This window comes from Elaeis guineensis, chromosome 10 (assembly GCF_000442705.2).
Source record: "Elaeis guineensis isolate ETL-2024a chromosome 10, EG11, whole genome shotgun sequence".
Taxonomy (NCBI): Eukaryota; Viridiplantae; Streptophyta; class Magnoliopsida; order Arecales; family Arecaceae; genus Elaeis; species Elaeis guineensis.
Genome location: NC_026002.2, coordinates 14,348,109 through 14,367,611, shown reverse-complemented (window position 1 = coordinate 14,367,611; position 19,503 = coordinate 14,348,109). Strand labels below are relative to the sequence as shown.

Here is a 19,503-nt window from a genome sequence, read left to right as displayed (position 1 = left end):
CAATGGCTAAATAGTTAACAATATCGGCATACCATGGTTCAGTGGACACAGACATGAGCTGTTCATCAGGAAAAAATTCATTGATAGGTGATTCACTAGATGGTGCGACTATGATTCGGGATAAGTGATCCGCTACTGTATTTTTCGTACATTTTTTATCCCTGATTTCTAGGTCAAATTCTTGAAGAAGTAAGATCCATCGTATCAAGCATGCCTTGACGTCTTTCTTTGCTAGGAGATGTCTAATGGCTGAATGATCAGTATAGACAATGGTGTATGATCCAACCAAATAGGACCTAAATTTTTTTAGGGCAAAGACAACGGCCAGCAATCCTTTTCAGTGGTAGTGTAATTAAGCTGTGCATCATTTAAAATTTTGCTCGCATAGTAAATAACTCTAGGAAGCTTATTAATTCTTTGACCTAAAACTGTACCCACAGTATGATCAGACGCATCACACATCAGTTCAAAAGGTTCAGACCAGACAGGAGGGTGAATGATAGGAGCTGAAATGAGTGCCTTTTTAAGAATTCAAAAGACTCTAGACATTCATGAGTGAACTCAAATTTGATTTCTTTTGCTAAGAGATTAGTTAATGGGCAAGCCACTTTGCTAAAATTGGCAATGAATCTTCTATAAAATCCAGCATGTCCTAAAAATGAATGGATTTCTTTGACAGATTTGGATGGTGGAAGACTTGCAATAAGATCTACTTTGGCCTTGTCCACTTCAATTTTTTTTTTCGAAACTACATGGCCAAGATCTATCCCTTCTCTAACTATGAATTGGCACTTTTTTCAGTTAAGAACTAAGTGCTTCTCCTTACGTCTTTCTAGAATAATCTCAGATGATCTAAGCATTCGGAGAAAGTCGGATCAAAGACAGAAAAATTATCCATAAAAATTTTCAAAAATCATTCAACCATATCCGAAAAAATACTGATCATGCATCTCTGAAAAGTTGCCGGCGCATTACATAATCCAAAGGGCATACGCCTATAAACAAAGGTTCCAAATAGATAAGTGAATGTAGTCTTTTCCTAATCTTCGGAGGCTATAAGGATTTGATTATAGCCAGAATATCCATCGAAAAAATAGTAGAACTCTTGTCCGACTAATTTTTCTACTATTTGATCAATAAATAGCAATGGAAAGTGATCTTTTCTTGTTGCAGTATTCAATTTTTATAGTCTATACAGATCCTCCATCCCGTTTGTGTCCTAGTTGGAATAAGTTCGTTTGCTTCATTCTGGACTACTGTTATCCCAGATTTTTTAGGTACCACTTATATAGGGCTTACCCACGAGCTATCAGAGATGGGATAGATGATTCCATTCTCAAGTAACTTTAGAATTTCTTTTTTGACTACATCCTTCATGGCTGGGTTAAGTCTTCTCTGAGCATCTCTAGTTGGTTTGACCTCTGCCTCTAGGTAACTCCTGTGTTGAACTATGGAAGGGCTTATTCCTTAATATCAGCCATGGTCTAGCCTATTGCTTCATGATTCTTTTTCAGAATTTCTAGCAACTCCTCTTCTTGTTTAGAATTTAGGTCAGATGCGATAATTACAGGCAAGATTTCTTCTAGACCTAAATATGCATATTTAAGGTGTTTGGGGAGGAGTTTCAATTCTAATTTGGTTGCCTTCTCTATTGATGGTTTGGATGATGGACTAATCAGTTTTATGCTTAGTTCAATAGAAGGCTCTTATCTCTGGCTATTTCTATTATTATAAGAATTTTATTGATTTCTTCAGATTCATTGATTGGTCAGAAACTGGACTCGAAATCGACTTCTTCTTCGCTAATGTCAATGGATTCATAAATTTTTTCTTGAATTACATTTACATCAGTATGCTGGGTGGATTCTTGTTCTAGGTTGAATATATTTAGCTCAATTGTCATATTTCAAAAGATAGTTTCATAAGTCCATTCCGACAGTTAATTTCAGTATTTGTAGTAGATAAGAATGATCTTCCTAAAATAACTGGGATATGACCCTTGGGGTTCGCAACTAGTTCAGTTTCTAAAATAATAAAGTCTACAGGAAAGATAAAATTACCAATCTTGATTAAAACATCTTCTACTATTTTTTTAGGGATCCTAAGAGATCTATCTGCTAATTGTAATGTGATTTTTATCGGTAGAAGTTTTTCTAATCCTAATTGTTTATAAACTGAAAATGGAAGAATATTTACACTAGCTCCTAAATCTAGCAAGGCCTTCTCAATATGGGTTTCTCCAATATCATATGAAATTGTTGGAGATCCTGGATCCTTATATTTTATTGATACATGACTAGACAAGTATGAGCTCACACTTGCTGTCAAAAATGCTCTCTTAAGTACATTGATGGCTCTTTTTTTGGTACAAAGGTCTTTTAGAAATTTAGCATAGGTTGGAACTTGTTTAATCATGTCTAAAAGAGGGATGTTTACTTGAACTTGCTTAAACACTTCTAAAATTTTATCCAAATATTTCGATTTTTTATTGGGCCTTAGTCGATTTGGAAAAGGAGCTTTAGGAATTTTGGATTTTGGGCTTGGTGTACTATCAATTTCAGAAGCTTGAGTTTGTAAGGTAGGTTTTTCATAAGGTGACTCAATTGAATTTTCTCTATCATCAGATATACCTACCTTATTATCTACTTATTTTTAGATCTTAAGGTGTGAATAGCATTCACATGACTGACTTGGTTCCTTGTTGGGGTCGTGGACCATTTTGGTTTCTTGGATTAGGTTCAGATTGGCTTGGTAGCTTACCTCGTTCTCGCTCGCTCATAGCAGAAGCTAGCTGACCCACTTGTATTTTCAAACGGACAATGGCTTGGGAGTTAGTGTTTATGAGTTGATCCGTGGTTTGCATGAAATTGTTCAGTGTGGCATTGGTGTTAGTATTGGATTTGGCCAAAACTTCTAAACTTTTCTCTAGAGAATTAAGTTTCTTTTCATTATTATTGAAGCCTGGTGGGTTGTTTATCACAGGGTTAGACCTTGAATTTTGCTGGCTGTAGCTAGGACCATCTACATTTGGATTTTGTGACCAAAAAAAGTTTGGATGATTCCTCCAACCTAGGTTATATGTGGGTACATAGGGATTGTTCACTGATTTCTGGTATATGGCGTTTACCTGTGCACATCCATTTTCTATTGGATTCATCAGAAAAGGACATTCCTCAAGGACATGATCGGGTGCACTACATGCATTGCACATGGGTGCAGAAATTTGGTTCACACTGGCTGGTCTTTGTAACTCTAAGGCCTCTAACCTACGTGTTAATGTTGCTATTTTGGCCTCTGCAGCTAGGAAAGTTTGAATTTGATGCATTTCTCTTGAAGGTGTTGGTTTCTCAGATTCCTAGTTATTTTTCATTATAAATTTCTCTTAGCTAGGTCTTCTAGAAATTACCAAACTTCAGTGGGTTCTTTGTACATGAATTGATCTTGGCATATGGACTCTAGCATAGTTCTAGAATTTGAATCTAGTCCTTCATAAATTATCTGACATAGCCTCCAGATTTTTATTCCATAGTGTGGACATTGGGTCAAGAGGTTCTTAAAGCGATCGAAGTATTTTCAGAATGATTCTCCAGCTAGTTGATAAAATTAATTTATCTCATTCCTAATCCTAGCTGTTTTATGATGGGGAAAGAACTTCTTTAGGAACACTCTTACAAAACCGTCCCAAGTTGTGACAGATTGGTTTGAAAGATTATAGAGCCACTTTTTAGCATTGTCCTTAAGGGCAAAATTGATCAGTCTTAGTTTAACCTCGTCTTCTGACAGTTATTGCAGCCTCATGATTGCACAAACCTCTTCAAACTCTCTAATGAATATGTATGCATCCTCTATTCCCGTAAATTTTAGAAGCATGTTAATAATTTGAGATTTAATTTCAAAATTGTTTGCAGTGGGTTGGGGCAACCTGATGCAAGAAGGTTGGACGGAACTGACTGGATAACATAAATTCTTAAGGGTTTGGGGTTGATTGGGTTCTCCCATTGTAGAAGTTGTTGGTTTGAAACAGAAATTCAATTAATTCTTACCAGTCGACTCGACACCCTTTTCCACAAAAGAAGTGAAGAAAATATTTTTTCTTCTATTTTTTTTATTTTAATTTTTTTTTTCAATCAATTTTCAATCAAAAAAAGAAAAATAAAAGAAAAAGAGTACTGACTAATATTTTTCTAATTCTAGACAGCTCCTAACTGTCAAGGTCGCCTTCGAGCACTCCAAATTCAAAATCGGCTAACCGAATCAGCCAGGTAAGTGTAAGATTGATGGGAGGTTCTCCGTGCTTTCGCAACGGACCTAATTAGATAACCATCTTTCTTCGGAACGTAGTTCCTGAACCACTTTCCTAGACACTGACAGGCTAACCCACTTGAACCCGTCAACTCTTAGGTTTTCTTGTCCTAATGAGCTTGAATGTCCCTAAGATTGGCATCTAATTAATTTTATTTAAGGATTAGGTTATGTAGATGCAAGGAGATAATTTGTGGGCTAAAGAAGGGTGATCAAATCTTCACCTTATCTGATTAATGGGTGATGTCCTTAAGATATATTATGAAAATGCAATGCAAGAAAGCAAGGTGACCAAATAAAGTGAAAGATTTTTAAAGTTTAATTATTTTTTATATTAATTAAATCTTATGTGATTAGTTTTTTTTTATGTTAATCTAATTACAGAACTAAAGTAAATATTAATTTTTGGATTAGTGAGTTATGAAAGAAATAAAAAAAATTAAATCAGTTAATAAGAAAATGAGACTTATGCAATCTAAATATAATGAGATAATTCTAATCTAAAAGTAAAAAATTAACTAAGCAAATAAGCAGCACTTAAAAGAAAAATCTAAGAATTAAAGGTAACAATTTTTTTTTTATATAAATCAAAATATATCCTAGGACAACCATACAACGTAACTTCCGGTACGTCAGGGCAACCTTATATCAGGACAATTTTGATTAAACTTAGAAGATAGAAAGAAATTACTAAAACTAAAACTAAAAGCACGAAGAATAAGAATCTGAAATACAATTTAAATACCAATTCTCCGGCAACGACGTCAAAAATTTGATATATCTTAAATTTACCGTAAGCGCACGGTGTGCAATGTAGCACGTCCAACGAGTACGAGTCGATCCCACGAGGAATTGGATTTTGAATTGTATTTAAATGCTTGCTCAGGCGAGCTTTAGAGAAAAAGGAAGAGATTGTTTATTGAATTATGAACTACCAAAGCAATAAACTAATTAATTATGAAGGTAAATTATCTAAAAGATCTAGGGCTCTTGAATCCACTAGACCAATGAATTAGAGAGCTTTCCTATGATTTCTCTTATAATGTCCCTTGATCAAGGTGTAAAATATGAACAAGCATGGATTATGAAGAGATTTAACTCAACTATGATCCATCAAATATTTTGTTCTCACCCTAATTAAGAGACCTTCCTTTCTTCACTTCTCTTGTGTTATCCAAGTATAGGCTATGAAGGATTCTGACCCAACTATAACTCATCAAGATTTTCACATGGAAAGAGAAGAAATAATTTAAAAAATTATTATCTTCTATCAATTATCTCCTCTTAACCGAATTAAGCATGGACTATGAAGGATTCTGACCCAACGATAGCCTATCAAGTCTCTTGGCGAGAGAGATGAAGGGAGAAGGATTCTAAAAATTTAAAAGCTCGAAAAAAAAATTGAATAGAGCAGACTTCTATTCATGATCTAGCTTCATCAAAACTCCAGAGGGATTACTTAGCCAGACATAGTTGATTTGAAGTCAAAAATAAAATAACGACTAATTTTACTTGTTGGAGTTGAACTTACGAAAATTAAAAATTACAGAATTAAAAGATGCAGAAATTTAAACTATCCTATTGCAGAAATTAAAATTATAAAAATTAAATAAAAAAAAATAACTAATTTATTTCTGAATAAAAAATTTGATACAAAAATTTTCAACTCCTAAGCCATTAACAAGGCTTGGAGTTTGAACAGAAAATAAAATCTCTTACAGAACCAGACTTCTCTCTTCTCTTGGCTTGGGATCAATCTTTCCTGACTGACTCTCCTTCTCGTGTGTTGGAAGGGTGGAAGAAAGTGAAAACAAGATGGCTAAAAAGTTTTAAAGGTGGGTATGTCTGCCTGTCACACAGATCCCCTACAAGAATTATGGAGTGGAGAGAGATATTTTAATAAAGAGGTGTAGAGGCTTTTTTATAGGTGTTAGAAAGGAGGAGATTTTCATGATTTTTAGATGTGGGACTAAAGAGAAGAACTTTTTTTTTCTTCTTCTTCTTCTTTTTTAATTTTAATACCCCTCTCTTTTATCTAGGTTAGCGATCCAGTCGAGATCCAATCTCTGTGTACAGCTGCCTCCCTACGTTGCTCGCCAAGCCCAAGTCCTATCTCCATTTGAGAAACCATGCTAGCGTGCCAAAACAAGTCCAAATTTGAATTCAAGGTTTGTTTGTTTCAAAACCCCTCAGGCATCCTATCTTTGATTTGAATCCCATGGAGCCCGCCAGAACCCTCTGTGAGCTTTTTGTACAAATGTCGCTGACCCCGCCTTCCATGCTTTAAATGTTCATGCTCACATATGGATGGATGCATGTGAACCAGCATTGGTTTGCATGAAGCCCACCTACGAGCCATCGTGCAACCCATCAAATTCCCAAGTTTCCTATGGACCAAATGGTCCATGATGGACCATCAACTTAAGGATTGATTCGATAAATCTTCGGTTTGATTTTAAATCTATTTTAACTCTATTTTTGGTTCCGTTTGATCTCTTTAAGCCTGCAAATTGGGCTCTTCATATTGGTGTAGCTCTTTTCTGTAAAATATACAAAGAAGTATCAATTTTAAAAGAATAAAGATAATTTGATTCATAAATTAATATTTCTATGAGCAAATTTATACACCTATCATGACTCTATATATTATTTTCTTTACTGTGACTTAATTCTCCTAACATACCAAAATATGAAATTAAGTTTAGCTATTCAACACCCCCTCCCTCCCTCTCTCTTAAACTTAATTTTCTTCCATTAGTCACTCTAAGAAGAGTCTTAAGCTTGTAAAAATGATCATTTTTGAGAGAATTGGTAAAGATATTAGCCACCCAATTATCAGATTTGACATGTACAACTTCAATTTCTTTTTCTTTTGTTTGCCCATGAAATAAAAATAAACATTAATGTGCTTGCTCCTTTAATAGTAGATTGGATGTTTAGCCAAATCAATATTGTATTTGTTATTAATATAAATCTTGGTAGTTTTATATATATTGTGGAACTTGAATGTCCTTGAGTTGCTTTCTTAGCCAAATAGCATAAGAAATACAAGAAATTGTTGCCACATACTCAACTTCATAAATGGAGAGAGTGACAATTGATTGCTTTTTAAAAAATTATGTGAATATCATATCTCCCATATAAAAATAAAATTTCTTACTACTATTTCTATCATCTAGATCTCTTCCCCAATCACTATTCGAAAAACTAACAAAATAAAAGTTATTCAAAGATGTATAAAATAAATCATAACTAATTATACCTTGGATGTAGTGGAGGATTCTTTTGACAGCCTTCTAATGAGTAGATTTTTATTGTTGCATATAGTAATTTATTAGCCTAGCTCCATAAAGAGTATCCGATTTTGTGTATGTCAAGTATCTTAAACTTTTCAATCAATCTTTTGTAGAGAGTAGAGTCGACCATTGTTTCTTCACCATACTTGGATGATTTGATGCCATAATTTATTGGTATACTAATTGATTTGTAATCTTTCATTTTGAAACTTTCGAGAACCTTCTTTGCATAAGCTTCTTAAGAGATGAAGATGCCTTCTTTGGTTTGTTTCATTTCTAACCCAAAAAATTAAGACATGAGGCGATATCTATTTTCTCAAACTTCCGATCATGGTTTGCTTGAACTATTCAAATATTTTGAGATTATTTTCTATGAAAATAAGATCATCTACATGCAAGTAAATAAGTAATATATCTACTATTATATGAGTTTTCATATAGAGAGCATTGCTCATAAGGATATTAATATAACCATTTTCTTTGATGTAACTATCAATATGACTATTTTATACTTTAGGTGCTTATTTTAAGCAACATAGAATCTTCTTCAACTTCAAAACTTTTTCATACTCCTTTTTATATATCCTATAGGCTGTTCAACATACACCTACTTATTAAGAAAGTCATTCAAAAATGTTGATTTGACATTCATTAGAAAAATTTGTCGACCATTTTGTGATTATAAAGAAATAATTAATCTAATAATTTTTATTCCAACAATAAGAACAAATATCTCATCATAATCAATCTTAGCTTTTTGTTTATAGCTTTTTTGCCATCAATCTTATTTTATACTTCGCCACTTCACCTTTTGCATTCTTCTTTGCTTTGAAAACCCACTTCACACTAATTATCTCTTTTACTTGCTTTGTACTTGTTATTTTCTTGAGTTCTTCTATGGCTCTAATACCATTATGTTGGTAGCAATAGAAGCACAATAGAATACTATATCACTTTATTTTATATTTAAGATGAAAATAAGAGATGATAAAAGAAAACACAAATATTTTTTATTTATTTCTTAGTCATGTCAAAATATTGGAGTATGAGGATTTTTTTTAGTAAAAGAGTACAAAAATTTATGTAGATACATATGACCCTTCAAATATCCTTACATGGGTTATGTATGACTTAACAATTTTTCTCAATTATTTTCTTCATAAAAGATGAAGTTATGGCACCTCAATAATTAATCTGAGAATTAACTTTCTCACATCCTTGGGAATTAACTTCATATATTTATTTCATTTATTGTGATTTAATTCTGCTACCACATCAAAATATAACTTATGAAATTAAGTTTAGCTATTCAATAATAACTTTACTATCGACCTAAGTTATAGAATATCAACAAATTATGATGCAACCATGTGGAGAACTTGAAGATCTCTCATTATTGTGGCTAATCTTAGGGTGTATCTAATAGATATAACTTGATCTATTTTATCATGCCAAAAAAAGTTAAATAAATAACATGATGATGTCAAGATCAATGAAATAGCTCCTTTAAAAAAAAAAAAAGAAGAAAATATGACCCTCACATATAAACCTTGTGTAGTCTTATAAAAGATCTAGGTGATCTTTTTAGTATTATAAGAATCATTTAAGGATCCTATGTGATGTCGAATTCAATGCTTTAATTATATCAACATCAATGAAATATATATGGTTTTGAATACATATGAGCAAGATATTCAATTGACAAATTATTGTTTTCTCCCGATAATAAAAGTTTTACTATAAATTTTTAAAGTGTTGAGATCTTATGATATCATGGATTTATCTAAATTAGTTGCCTATTCCAACACCATCTTTGGTCACATAATTCCATTCTAATACTCTAACATTACGATAAAAAAATCTATATTACAACAATTTGAATGAAAAAGGGAATCAAAGATCCCCCTACTATAAGTCAAAGGAGGTTGGATCCAATAAAAGATGGTGAATGGTAAAGGATGGTGTCTGATTTGTAGTATTGTAAAAATGAAAAAAAGATCATGATTAATTTACGTGCAAGTTGACATCTTTAAGCATTTGGGTCCACATCTTAAGTTTGGTTTGCTCCAAACTTGTGATTTCCTAAAGATAATGTTGTCCACCTTAAGGGTATACATTTCCTCATCTGTTGTCTCTATGTCTCTAACCTTTCACAAGATATTTTGTGTTATGTTTACAAATATGTTGAAGAACTCTTTTTGAGCATCATGCTCGGTTCCCCTTCTCTAGTGAAATTTCACATGGATGTAAACAAGTGCATCATCTTATGTACATATCATATCAATGATTGTCAAAATAATTGCTTTCACTATTACAATAGTAAGAGTCAATAAAAGTATTTGTCTTTTCTATTTCTCTCTTGAAAATATTTTTTAAAAAAAATTATAAAACTTTTGTCCCAATGCATTCAATCATATATAACCTACAATAGTAAATTATATAATTTGTCACACCAGCTTTTAAACCAATAAATGTCATTTTCTATAGCTATAGCTTTGTAGGCTCTATTATTTCAGCACATAAAAGAGCTTGCTTAAGAGTATTTCAAGACACCTGAATCCCATGTCTAACAATATGTGGGAAAACTAAAATTTTCAGTTGTCTAATTTCAAAATTTTATCACTTCATACTTAGCAATGAAATAAACTGTTCAGTGTCTCATTATTGCAACAAACGTTCAAATCTAACTATAACTTCATAATCAGATCATTACAACTAGTTTATATGAACCAACTACAAAATGACAAAGTGTTAGATCCTTAGGCTCCACGCGTATCTGTATGAGTATAATGTTATATCATTCCATTACCTCAGCAATGGAAAAGACTCTTGATTTGTAGGCTGCTTATTTGTCAGTGCAATCAGTCTATAGTTTAACACTTTCAAATCTTGGTAGGAATCTATGGCCTGATATTCAAAAGGGAATTTTATATTGGACATATGGATTAAGATAGGGAATACATGATAATGGCACAAATACATTTGTTACATGCATCCCTTTCTGGGTTAAATAGTTAAGCAAAAGGTATAAGACTTTGATTAAATTTCATTCCTTAACCAAAACTAAAATGGTCTCATATTCTCCACAAATATTTCTTAGTTTCACTAAGATTCCATCTTAACCCTAATAATCTCAATACCTAGGTCTAGTAGCTGGGGCAGTATGCCAGAAGGACAAAAAAGCTCTCTCTTCGTTGAGGCATGTGGTGTATCTATCACATCCAATCCCAATCAATCAAAGCCAATATTAAAAACTTCTTCCCAAAATTGAAAAAAGGGCAAAGGAACATTTTATATGCCTCCTCATTTCATGTGCCACATAAAAAATACTAAATCACCCACCATACTGTCGAAGGTTTCAGATCCTATGTGGAAGCCGGTAATTGGGTCAATGGTATTCGGGTACTCCTCAATAATGTTCGTCCACGTCGGACTGGAAATAGTCGGGGAATAACTAGGCGATCTGTAGCTCTACTCGTCCCCAAACGTCCATCCTCGGATTCGCTGACGTGGGAGTCGCCCCCTCAGGGGCGCTTAAGGCCGTTTCGAGCCCCAGATTTTTTTTTTCTTTCGCAAAAAACCCCCGCCATTTTCCCGTATAAATTAATTTTCTTTTATTCTTAAAAATAGAAAATAATAAATATTTATATTATTTTTAAACTCCTTCGTTAAGGAGTGGCGGACTTAGGGGGTGCTGAGGGGGTGCTGATCGGATCGGGGCATCAAAACATGAAATAAACTGCTGACGTCCTTTTGACGCCGCCGCTCGCGCTCTATATAAACCCCCCACTCTCCGCCCGATACCAAACGAACCCAAAAAACCAAAGAAAAGGAAGAAAGAAACCAGTTATGATCGCTTATCTGGACCAGCAGCAGCAGCGCCTCGCCCTTGACGGCGACGGAGAGGCGGAAACCTCCGCCGCGGGATCCGACGACCACCTGGCCGTCCTCCGCGCTCTGGACCTTCAGGCGGCGGCCGACCCGCCCGCCGTCGCCGCGGCGGCGGAGGACTTCGGCGGGATCGCCCACGCCCGCCCCGCGGCGATCATCCGGCCGGCTACGGCCGACGACGTCGCCGCCTCGATCCTCCTCGCTGCCCGCTCCTCCCGCCTCACCGTCGCCGCCCGCGGCAACGGCCACTCCGTCAACGGCCAGGCCATGGCTGACGGCGGCCTCGTTCTCGACATGCGCTCCCTCGGCCCCCCCATGGAGCTCGTCCGCGTCTCCACCGCCGCGGGTGGCTGTGCCGCCGTCGACGTGCCCGGCGGGGCGCTGTGGGAGGAGGTGCTCGAGTGGGGAATCCGGCGACATGGGATGGCGCCGGCGTCGTGGACGGACTATCTGCGGCTCACCGTCGGTGGGACGCTCTCCAACGGCGGGATCAGCGGCCAGGCTTTCCGGCACGGCCCCCAAATTGCCAACGTATTAGAGCTCGAGGTTGTCACCGGCAACGGCGAGCGCGTCGTATGCTCCGCCGCCGCCCACCCCGACCTCTTCTTCGCGGCCCTCGGCGGCCTCGGCCAGTTCGGCGTCATCACTCGTGCTCGCATCCCCCTCCTTCCCGCCCCTCGCATGGTACGTATGACGTAACCTCACCTCCAGGTCAACCGATCCAGTTCTCCATTTTAAAATCTCTTTTTATTTATTCTTATTCCCGATATATCCCAAAAATCCTCTCTGACGCAGGTGAAATGGATGAGGGTGGTTTACGACCGGTTCGAGGAATACTCCGGCGACGCCGAGTGGCTCGTCACCCGGCCCGAGCCGGACGCGTTCGACTACGTGGAGGGCTTCGTGTTCGTCAACAGCGCCGACTCGGTCAACGGGTGGCCCTCGGTCCCTTTCTCCCCCGACTCGCCCTTCGACCCGGCCATCATCCCCGCCGGGTCCGGTCCGGTCCTCTACTGCCTGGAGGTCGCCCTCCACTTCAACCAACACGAATGCGACACGATAGACCAGGTAAATATCTCCGAAGCACAGGGGTATTCTCGTCATTCGGATACCGCGAAACCCGATCGCTCTCGTCCACGTGGAGCACTTCCACTAGATTTCCTGACGCCTACTCCTTCCTCAAGTGCTCTTTCGTAATTAAGGTCAAGGGTAGTGGCATTTGTGGAAAGGAGTACGCGATCTCGGAGCGATTTCCGGTGGGGCAAACGGCCAAACGCCCAATTTGGCCCTGCCTGCGTCCAAAATCCCGAAATGTGACGTGAATGCCCCTTGACAAGCCCGTGAAGGATCATCTTTTTTGTCCTCATCCGCAAGACTAGCTTCCCGAAACCCCTCCGGGTTATTATTATTTGTGTTTTTGGCAGCGAGCGTGCGCGATGATGCGGCCGCTGCGTTACATCCGGGGACTGGAGTTCGCGGTGGAAGCGACGTATGTCGACTTCCTCTCACGTGTGAAGCGGGCGGAGGATGCGGCACGTGCGAACGGGACCTGGGCGGCGCCCCATCCCTGGCTGAACCTCCTGATGGCCTCATCAGACATCGTCGATTTCGATCGCAACGTCTTCAAGCGAATCTTGAAGGACGGCATCGGCGGGCCCATGCTGGTGTACCCACTTCTCCGGAGCAAGTAAGATTGGGGGGTGATTTGGTAATCCTAACGTAGGAGTATTTAAGGCATGGGAGATTTGATGCTGCCAGATGCGTAGGACACAGTTGCCATACTGGGAAATGACAGGGGCGGTCATGTGCTCATAATATTCCCCACGGACACAATTTGCTCTGTGCGGTTCTTTCCGTGCCCCATCGGTGGGCACCACCAGTCTCCCTTGACGCCAATACCCTTCTCGTATTGTCCTTTTCCCTGAACAGTGGAGTGTCGATAACGGCCGTTATAGCCATTCACGACCACCTCCGTTGCATATAGTCTATGAACAGTAAATTTGTTAAATTATGCTAATATTTTCTTGAAAGAAAAAAATGGAAAAGTAACGTTTCGTTCTGTCCAAAGAAATGCTTATTTTCCTATTATCACAATTAAGTTGGGAAGGCCGGTGAAACAATGGCCGTTGTTTCCGTTATAACGACCAGCAACGGCATCCCTCGTGGCGGATGGTGGTGTCGTGTAACTCTTGCGCATGTTGATTTTATAATCTTGATTTCCTGATGGACGGTCATTGACTTCTTCTTGGTGATTGAAGGTGGGACCGGCGGACATCGGTGGCGGTGCCGGAGAGCGAGATATTCTACCTGGTGGCGCTGCTGCGATTCAGCCGGCTGTGTTCGGAGGGCGGGGCGGCGGCGGAGCTGCAGGCGCAGAACCGCGAGATCGTGGAGTGCTGCCTATCCAACGGCTACGACTTCAAGCTCTACCTCCCTCACTACCAGTCGGAGGCCGACTGGGCCCGCCACTTTGGCCGCGACTGGCCCCGCTTTGTCGAGCGCAAGGCCCGCTACGACCCCCTCGCCATCCTCGCCCCGGGCCAGAAGCTCTTCTCCCGCTCTCGCCCGCCGCCTCCACTAGATTTGTAAAATATAAATTAAAAAAACAAATAAATTATCACAGCCGTTGATTTTGGAGTGATTGTTGATGATGATACTGAGGAAGATGGGGACTCTGGTGCTAATGGTGGTGGTCCATAATTAGGTACTACAGCTTTGGTCTCGTAGTGGTGGGGAAACCAGGAGGTGATGATGATGGTTGGAAAGTTTTGGGTGGGGTATTGCTGATGGACAGATGATTCTTTCCTTTTCTCTGGCTATATATACTATTATATATATTGTAATTCTTTGCTGGCCCTCCATTGCCATCCTTAATTTATACTAAATGATTCTTTGCCTGCATGCATAAGTTTTGTGATATGATGATAATGGTGGTGGTGGCAGGAGCTGAGTCTGGGACTCCCTGGGTTAGATTTTACCCAGATGTTTGGTGGACACGTGGTCTTCAAAATTTTTAATAAGAGCAGGGGCGAAGACTGCACTCAGAGGCGAAGACTGCAACCACAAATACTACCAAAAAAAAGACTACAACCACAAGTGACCATCAGTCATCGTGTGCTTTTCTTAGAAGATATCATAAAATGATTTAGATCGCTGTCACTGTTAAATCACAGCTGCACTTTTGAATCACTTTTGTGAAGCATCGCGCTATTTTTTCTACAGGATACAACTAGTATGATGATTGCTTTATAGGCTTGTGTGGTGAATATATATAACGTCCTCTTAGTCTTAGAGGGGGCTCGACATATGAATTTTTGTCCTATCTATTGATGCTTCATTTGGACATGAATGTCAATTCAAGGCCCCGCTTTATATTGCTATCTAGTTTTGAGATTGACCTACTACCAGCATTTGCCTGAACAAATCTCTTGTTGACACACTGGCTTCTGTTGTTTGATTCACATTATCCTTATTTTTACTATGTTATCTCCAAACATTAAGTACTCGAGTTGAAGGCGACGTAGTGTTTTTTATTGTTCTTCTCGATCTTCTTCTGCTTTTCTATCAATATTTGTTCCCTAAGTAGATTCTGCAGCTAGCATATTTTTGTGACTAAATAAGGGATGGAAAATACTCTAGTGATTGTACACCTCCTATGGTTGGAGGGGGTTCTAGATTTGAGTCTTTAGTAATGCATCTTGATTGCTTAGACTTGGATACTTTGTCATAATTGGTCCCAGTCGTTCACTAATATTTCTTCTTTTTTTTTTTTAAATTAAAAAAACCAAAATGGTCTTTAATTTTTAGTTGCTCAACTGCTCATGGTGACCTGTTTTTGGAGGGGACAAAAGGGAAATCTCCATCAGACTCATTTCAGTCTTCAATTGTGGTGGGAATATAAAAACATACTCCTCCAAATCAAGTCATAAGCTGAATATCTGTCTGTCTTTGATGTTGCAAGTGAAACGCATATGATCATTAATATAATATCTCATATTAAACTTTGACATTATATCAATATTCATGCCTTCCATGCACTAATAAAGCTTGTACATCTTTTATTAGAGAAAAAAAAAAAAAGACGCATAATTTGAGTTCAACAAACTTAAAAAATGTTGAAGCTGGATTTTATTTAATCAAATTACATATGATCATAATGGATACCTAAGTATCAACATACACATGTATATACATACATATTGTGGTGCCTTATTAATTATCCTTTGAATTGAGCATGACAGAATTATTAAAATACTCAAGAGAAGCAATCACTCTTCAACAGAATTATTAATTAGTCCAAAACATGTTTGAGACTTCTCTCCAAAACACCCTGCGTGAAGCCTGAACCCTATAAATGACTAGGACAAGAGATATTGGGAGAAATGATTAGTACAATTAATGACTGAGAATTTGAGAGATGATTATCGTGTTATGATAGGACTTATCTCATGTGCCAAAGCCTCTCGCTACAAGATCCCGTAGTTGTGCAAGTGAGGACATGACACGTAAAAAAAAAGAAAGAAAAGAAAAGCAAGAAAGGCCTCAGCAGAGACACCAGCATACCTCACTTTTTTGTAGTACCAAAGTCACCTGATCTCTCCTTCTCAATCCAAAAATATGCAGCTTTGCCAATAAAGCAAGATTCCAACCAAAAACCTATAACTCCGTTTTTCCCAAGCAACACAGGATTCTAAATAAACTATGAACTAAGATCCTATTCAAAGTTAACGCTTGGAGCACCTACGTTCCTCGTAATCCTAACCATGTTTATAGTCCTTGCGCTCTCTCTAGATCTCTCACAGACACCACGCACAATTAGTGGATACAATTCCCTCATATCCCTTTGTAACTAAGTTTTCTAGAAGAGAGAGAAGGAAAAGGCAAAGAGGAGTGCACCTATGAAGAAAGTAAAATGTTATTAATGTGTGTTTGCTTTATTCTTTTATGCATGAAACTATATGATATTATTTCGTGGCTTTTATTAGTGGGGCAGGGTGGGTCAAACTGGTCAAATCCATTGTCAACCCACTGACCCGAGGCTTTCCTTTCCTCATAAAAAGAGGCAGACGCTTTCACCTCTGGCGGATCTGATTCCCCATGCAAATCAACTTGGATTTGAGGACCTGTGGTGGTTCTTTTCTTTACTCGAACACAACCATCCACACACACAGATGTCCATCCCTCAAAAGCAGCAACACGCACTGCTGTAAAGCATGAGCCCTCAAGAACAGTCAGGCCCCCATGCAATTATGGCACCATGATTTCTCTTCCCAACATCAGTCTATTTCTTTGGTGTACTGCAGAAGTGTACTTTAAACTATTAAAAGTTTACACAAAATGCTATCTTGTGTAGGGGTTTGTGAGGGAGGTACATGCTAGGGCTTCGATTATATACAGAACCATAGTGGAGGAGTTCCTTTCCTCCTTTCCCCATGACATGCATGGATGCATGCAAGGGTCCATCACACAAATCAAGGATGAAAGTATAGGGCGCTGTGCTAACCACTTTTAGTGAGAACTAGATCTCTTCCTCTGTTGGTGGGTATTAGCCAATGGGATATTCCCACAAGTCCCAAAGTAGATTTTTTAAGAAAAGGAAGCTTATCGGAATGCTCTTCTTAGACTTTACCCCCTAGCACATAGCATGGCGTGGTTAATATAATTCCCAATGGTTTTGCATGCTTGGAGATTAGGAATGAGGAGAATCTGTGACGTTAGGGGATTTATCTTGGTTTCAACTTTAGGCTACATAAAGTATGATGACCAACTCAAGGTACATTTATATGCTCACTTCCTGTCGGGGACCATCTAATCAGTGAGACATCCCTTCAGTGGGTTTGGTAATTGGTAACATAAATGTCTGTGCAAAGTTTGTGCGGGGGGGTGGGGTGGTTGTTGGGTTTATAGTGTAATAAGAGCTAAAATAGAGCTTGTATTATCTAAAGTTGTTGATGTCTTGGTTTTTATTAATATGTTCACCTCAATGCATTGTTCAAAGAAGAAGATGAGGAAGAGGAGGCAGTGGTGTATAAAATCAATATTTTGGTTTTAAAAGGAAGCTGTAACAAGAATTAATTAATACATTGATATATACATGTATACTTGTATCTATATTGATAAATCGGAATGTCAACAGTAATGTACTTGCTAAGGAATGTAGAACTATATATTACAGCACTTCGAAATATGAGCAGGAAGTGGAAGTGGGTGGAAATTTAGATTAACATCTTTGGAGGACAACATTAGCTTATGGATGATTTTATTTTTGGAAATATATTTTTCATTTGAAACTTAAAAAATAAACTACATAAACATTCTGCAAAATATTTACTAATTATTGCAGTCAAAAACTCATGACTAGATGGATCGATCTCCACTCTTATATATATGAGGTATTGTCTGCTTCGACTTCTGGTACTATGGCATGGGGAGATACACCATAGTTCGTCAGAGGCAGCTCATGACTCGAATAGATTAGTCTCTGCTCCCGTATATATGAGATATTGTTCGTTTCGATCTCTGGCACTATGGTACGTGACTTCATAGTTTTATCTTTTAAAAGATGTCTCATGTGGCAGAGAAAATCCCATTCCATATAAATCAGAATTTTTTTTGACTCACAACTAACGTAGGACTAATGATGCCCTCCTACCTACACCACAACACCAATAAATATGGGCTAAGCTTGCGGAAGAAAATATCTTTAACATTGAAAGCAAACTAAATATGGAAAACTATTAATCTGCATTGGGCTTACGTACGCTTCTACAAATTAAACCAAGGCTTATTCCAATGATCTTATTCTTCTACCTAGCAACCGGATATTCTATGTGCAAATCTTAAATGGTACATCTCCAAATCTTGTGATCTAAGTAAATATAATGCATGTAGGCCTCCTTCTATCTGTCAATGAAACAAAATATTTAGGCCATATTTGAGAAGCACATTAAAAAAAAAAGTAAGATACGGAAAAGCATAACTGGCCTAAAAATCTTACTTGTAAACTCCTGCCAATAATCCTCGACCATAAGAAATGCCTTGACAAGAGATTTGCAACATTTGAATTGATAGCAACCTAGCCATCAAGAGATGACCCACAGGATATTATCCAAAAACCCTCTCTTATTTTATAGAGAACAATAATGAGGGAAACATCAACTATTGTATGAAAATGATAGAAGAACTAATGACGTCAAACACTTTTTAAAACGCCTCTTTGCATTCAAACATGAAGCATCTATTCAAGGGAAGAGAAACACAAGCAAGGGAATTCTGGGTTTTTTCTCAGAATTTTGCATCTTAAATGGTAATTACAATCTGCTAACATATATGTCTTAGAAACCAGGCACCCTTCTACAGTACTGTTGAGAGGTGTTACTTTAAACCCATGCATAGTGAATGCAGGTTGAGTACAAGAAAATTCCTTGCAAGCAGGATATGTGGTTCCATGCAATTCTAGCAGCACTGCATGGATTCCACAGCAAGTTGGACTAAAAAAGGTGCAGGTAGCATGATTTTTGCACGATTTGATGCGATTCTATGAGATTTCGCATGGCCCCCCGCCCCCACCCAAAAGAAAAGAAGAAGAAAAAGAAGCTTGTAACATGTGCAACCAAGGCCAAGCACAAGCTTCCCTTTTATATTTAGATACCTTTTTTCTTTTTTAAATTTTCCACTGAATCATGAAGGACAGCATTATTTATGCGAGTTTAGGGTAGGCATGCTGCATAAGAGGGTCTACCAAATCTCCAGTGATCTATTTCCTCTCCTCTCCTAATCTTATAAAGAAGAATCTGTAATGAGTTTACTAGGCACAAGAAAAGAAAATGTAGCATTTGGCCCAAAAATGGAGAAAGGCTGTCTTTCAAATCCCCATGACCTGAGCTGACGGTGGAGTTGTAAGCATCGAATCTAGATTTGTACTCATGGTGAGATTTGATGTTTAAAAGGGCAAAGGTAGGCCGCCCAATGATTTTAAACCCTAATTTGTTAGAGAGAGAGAGAGAGAGAGAGA

At 38.1% G+C, this 19,503-nt stretch overlaps 1 protein-coding gene across 2 annotated transcripts; it reads left to right on the top strand.

Moving 5' to 3' along the window:
• The first annotated feature begins 11,317 nt into the window (after window positions 1–11,317).
• LOC105053099 (cytokinin dehydrogenase 11-like) lies at window positions 11,318–14,789 on the top strand. 2 transcript variants are annotated; one of them, XM_010934124.4, is made up of 4 exons: window positions 11,323–12,173; window positions 12,285–12,557; window positions 12,914–13,176; window positions 13,748–14,783. In XM_010934124.4, the coding sequence occupies exons 1-4, from the start codon at window positions 11,448–11,450 to the stop codon at window positions 14,076–14,078; spliced, it is 1,593 nt and encodes a 530-aa protein (XP_010932426.3). In that variant the 5' UTR covers window positions 11,323–11,447; the 3' UTR covers window positions 14,079–14,783. The 2 variants fall into 2 exon arrangements, with proteins under 2 accessions (XP_073101231.1, XP_010932426.3); XM_073245130.1 differs by lacking the exon at window positions 12,914–13,176 and having other exon boundaries at window positions 11,318–12,173; window positions 13,748–14,789.
• Window positions 14,790–19,503: the final 4,714 nt, after the last annotated feature.

What these genes read in the sequence shown, in the direction of transcription:
- LOC105053099 (XM_010934124.4), top strand. Translation starts at nt 11,448, where the DNA reads ATGATCGCTTATCTGGACCAGCAGCAGCAGCGCCTCGCCCTTGACGGC. An exon ending in TCCTTCCCGCCCCTCGCATG is followed by an intron (nt 12,174 to 12,284) that starts GTACGTATGACG and finishes TCTCTGACGCAG; the next exon opens with GTGAAATGGATGAGGGTGGT. An exon ending in AATGCGACACGATAGACCAG is followed by an intron (nt 12,558 to 12,913) that starts GTAAATATCTCC and finishes TGTTTTTGGCAG; the next exon opens with CGAGCGTGCGCGATGATGCG.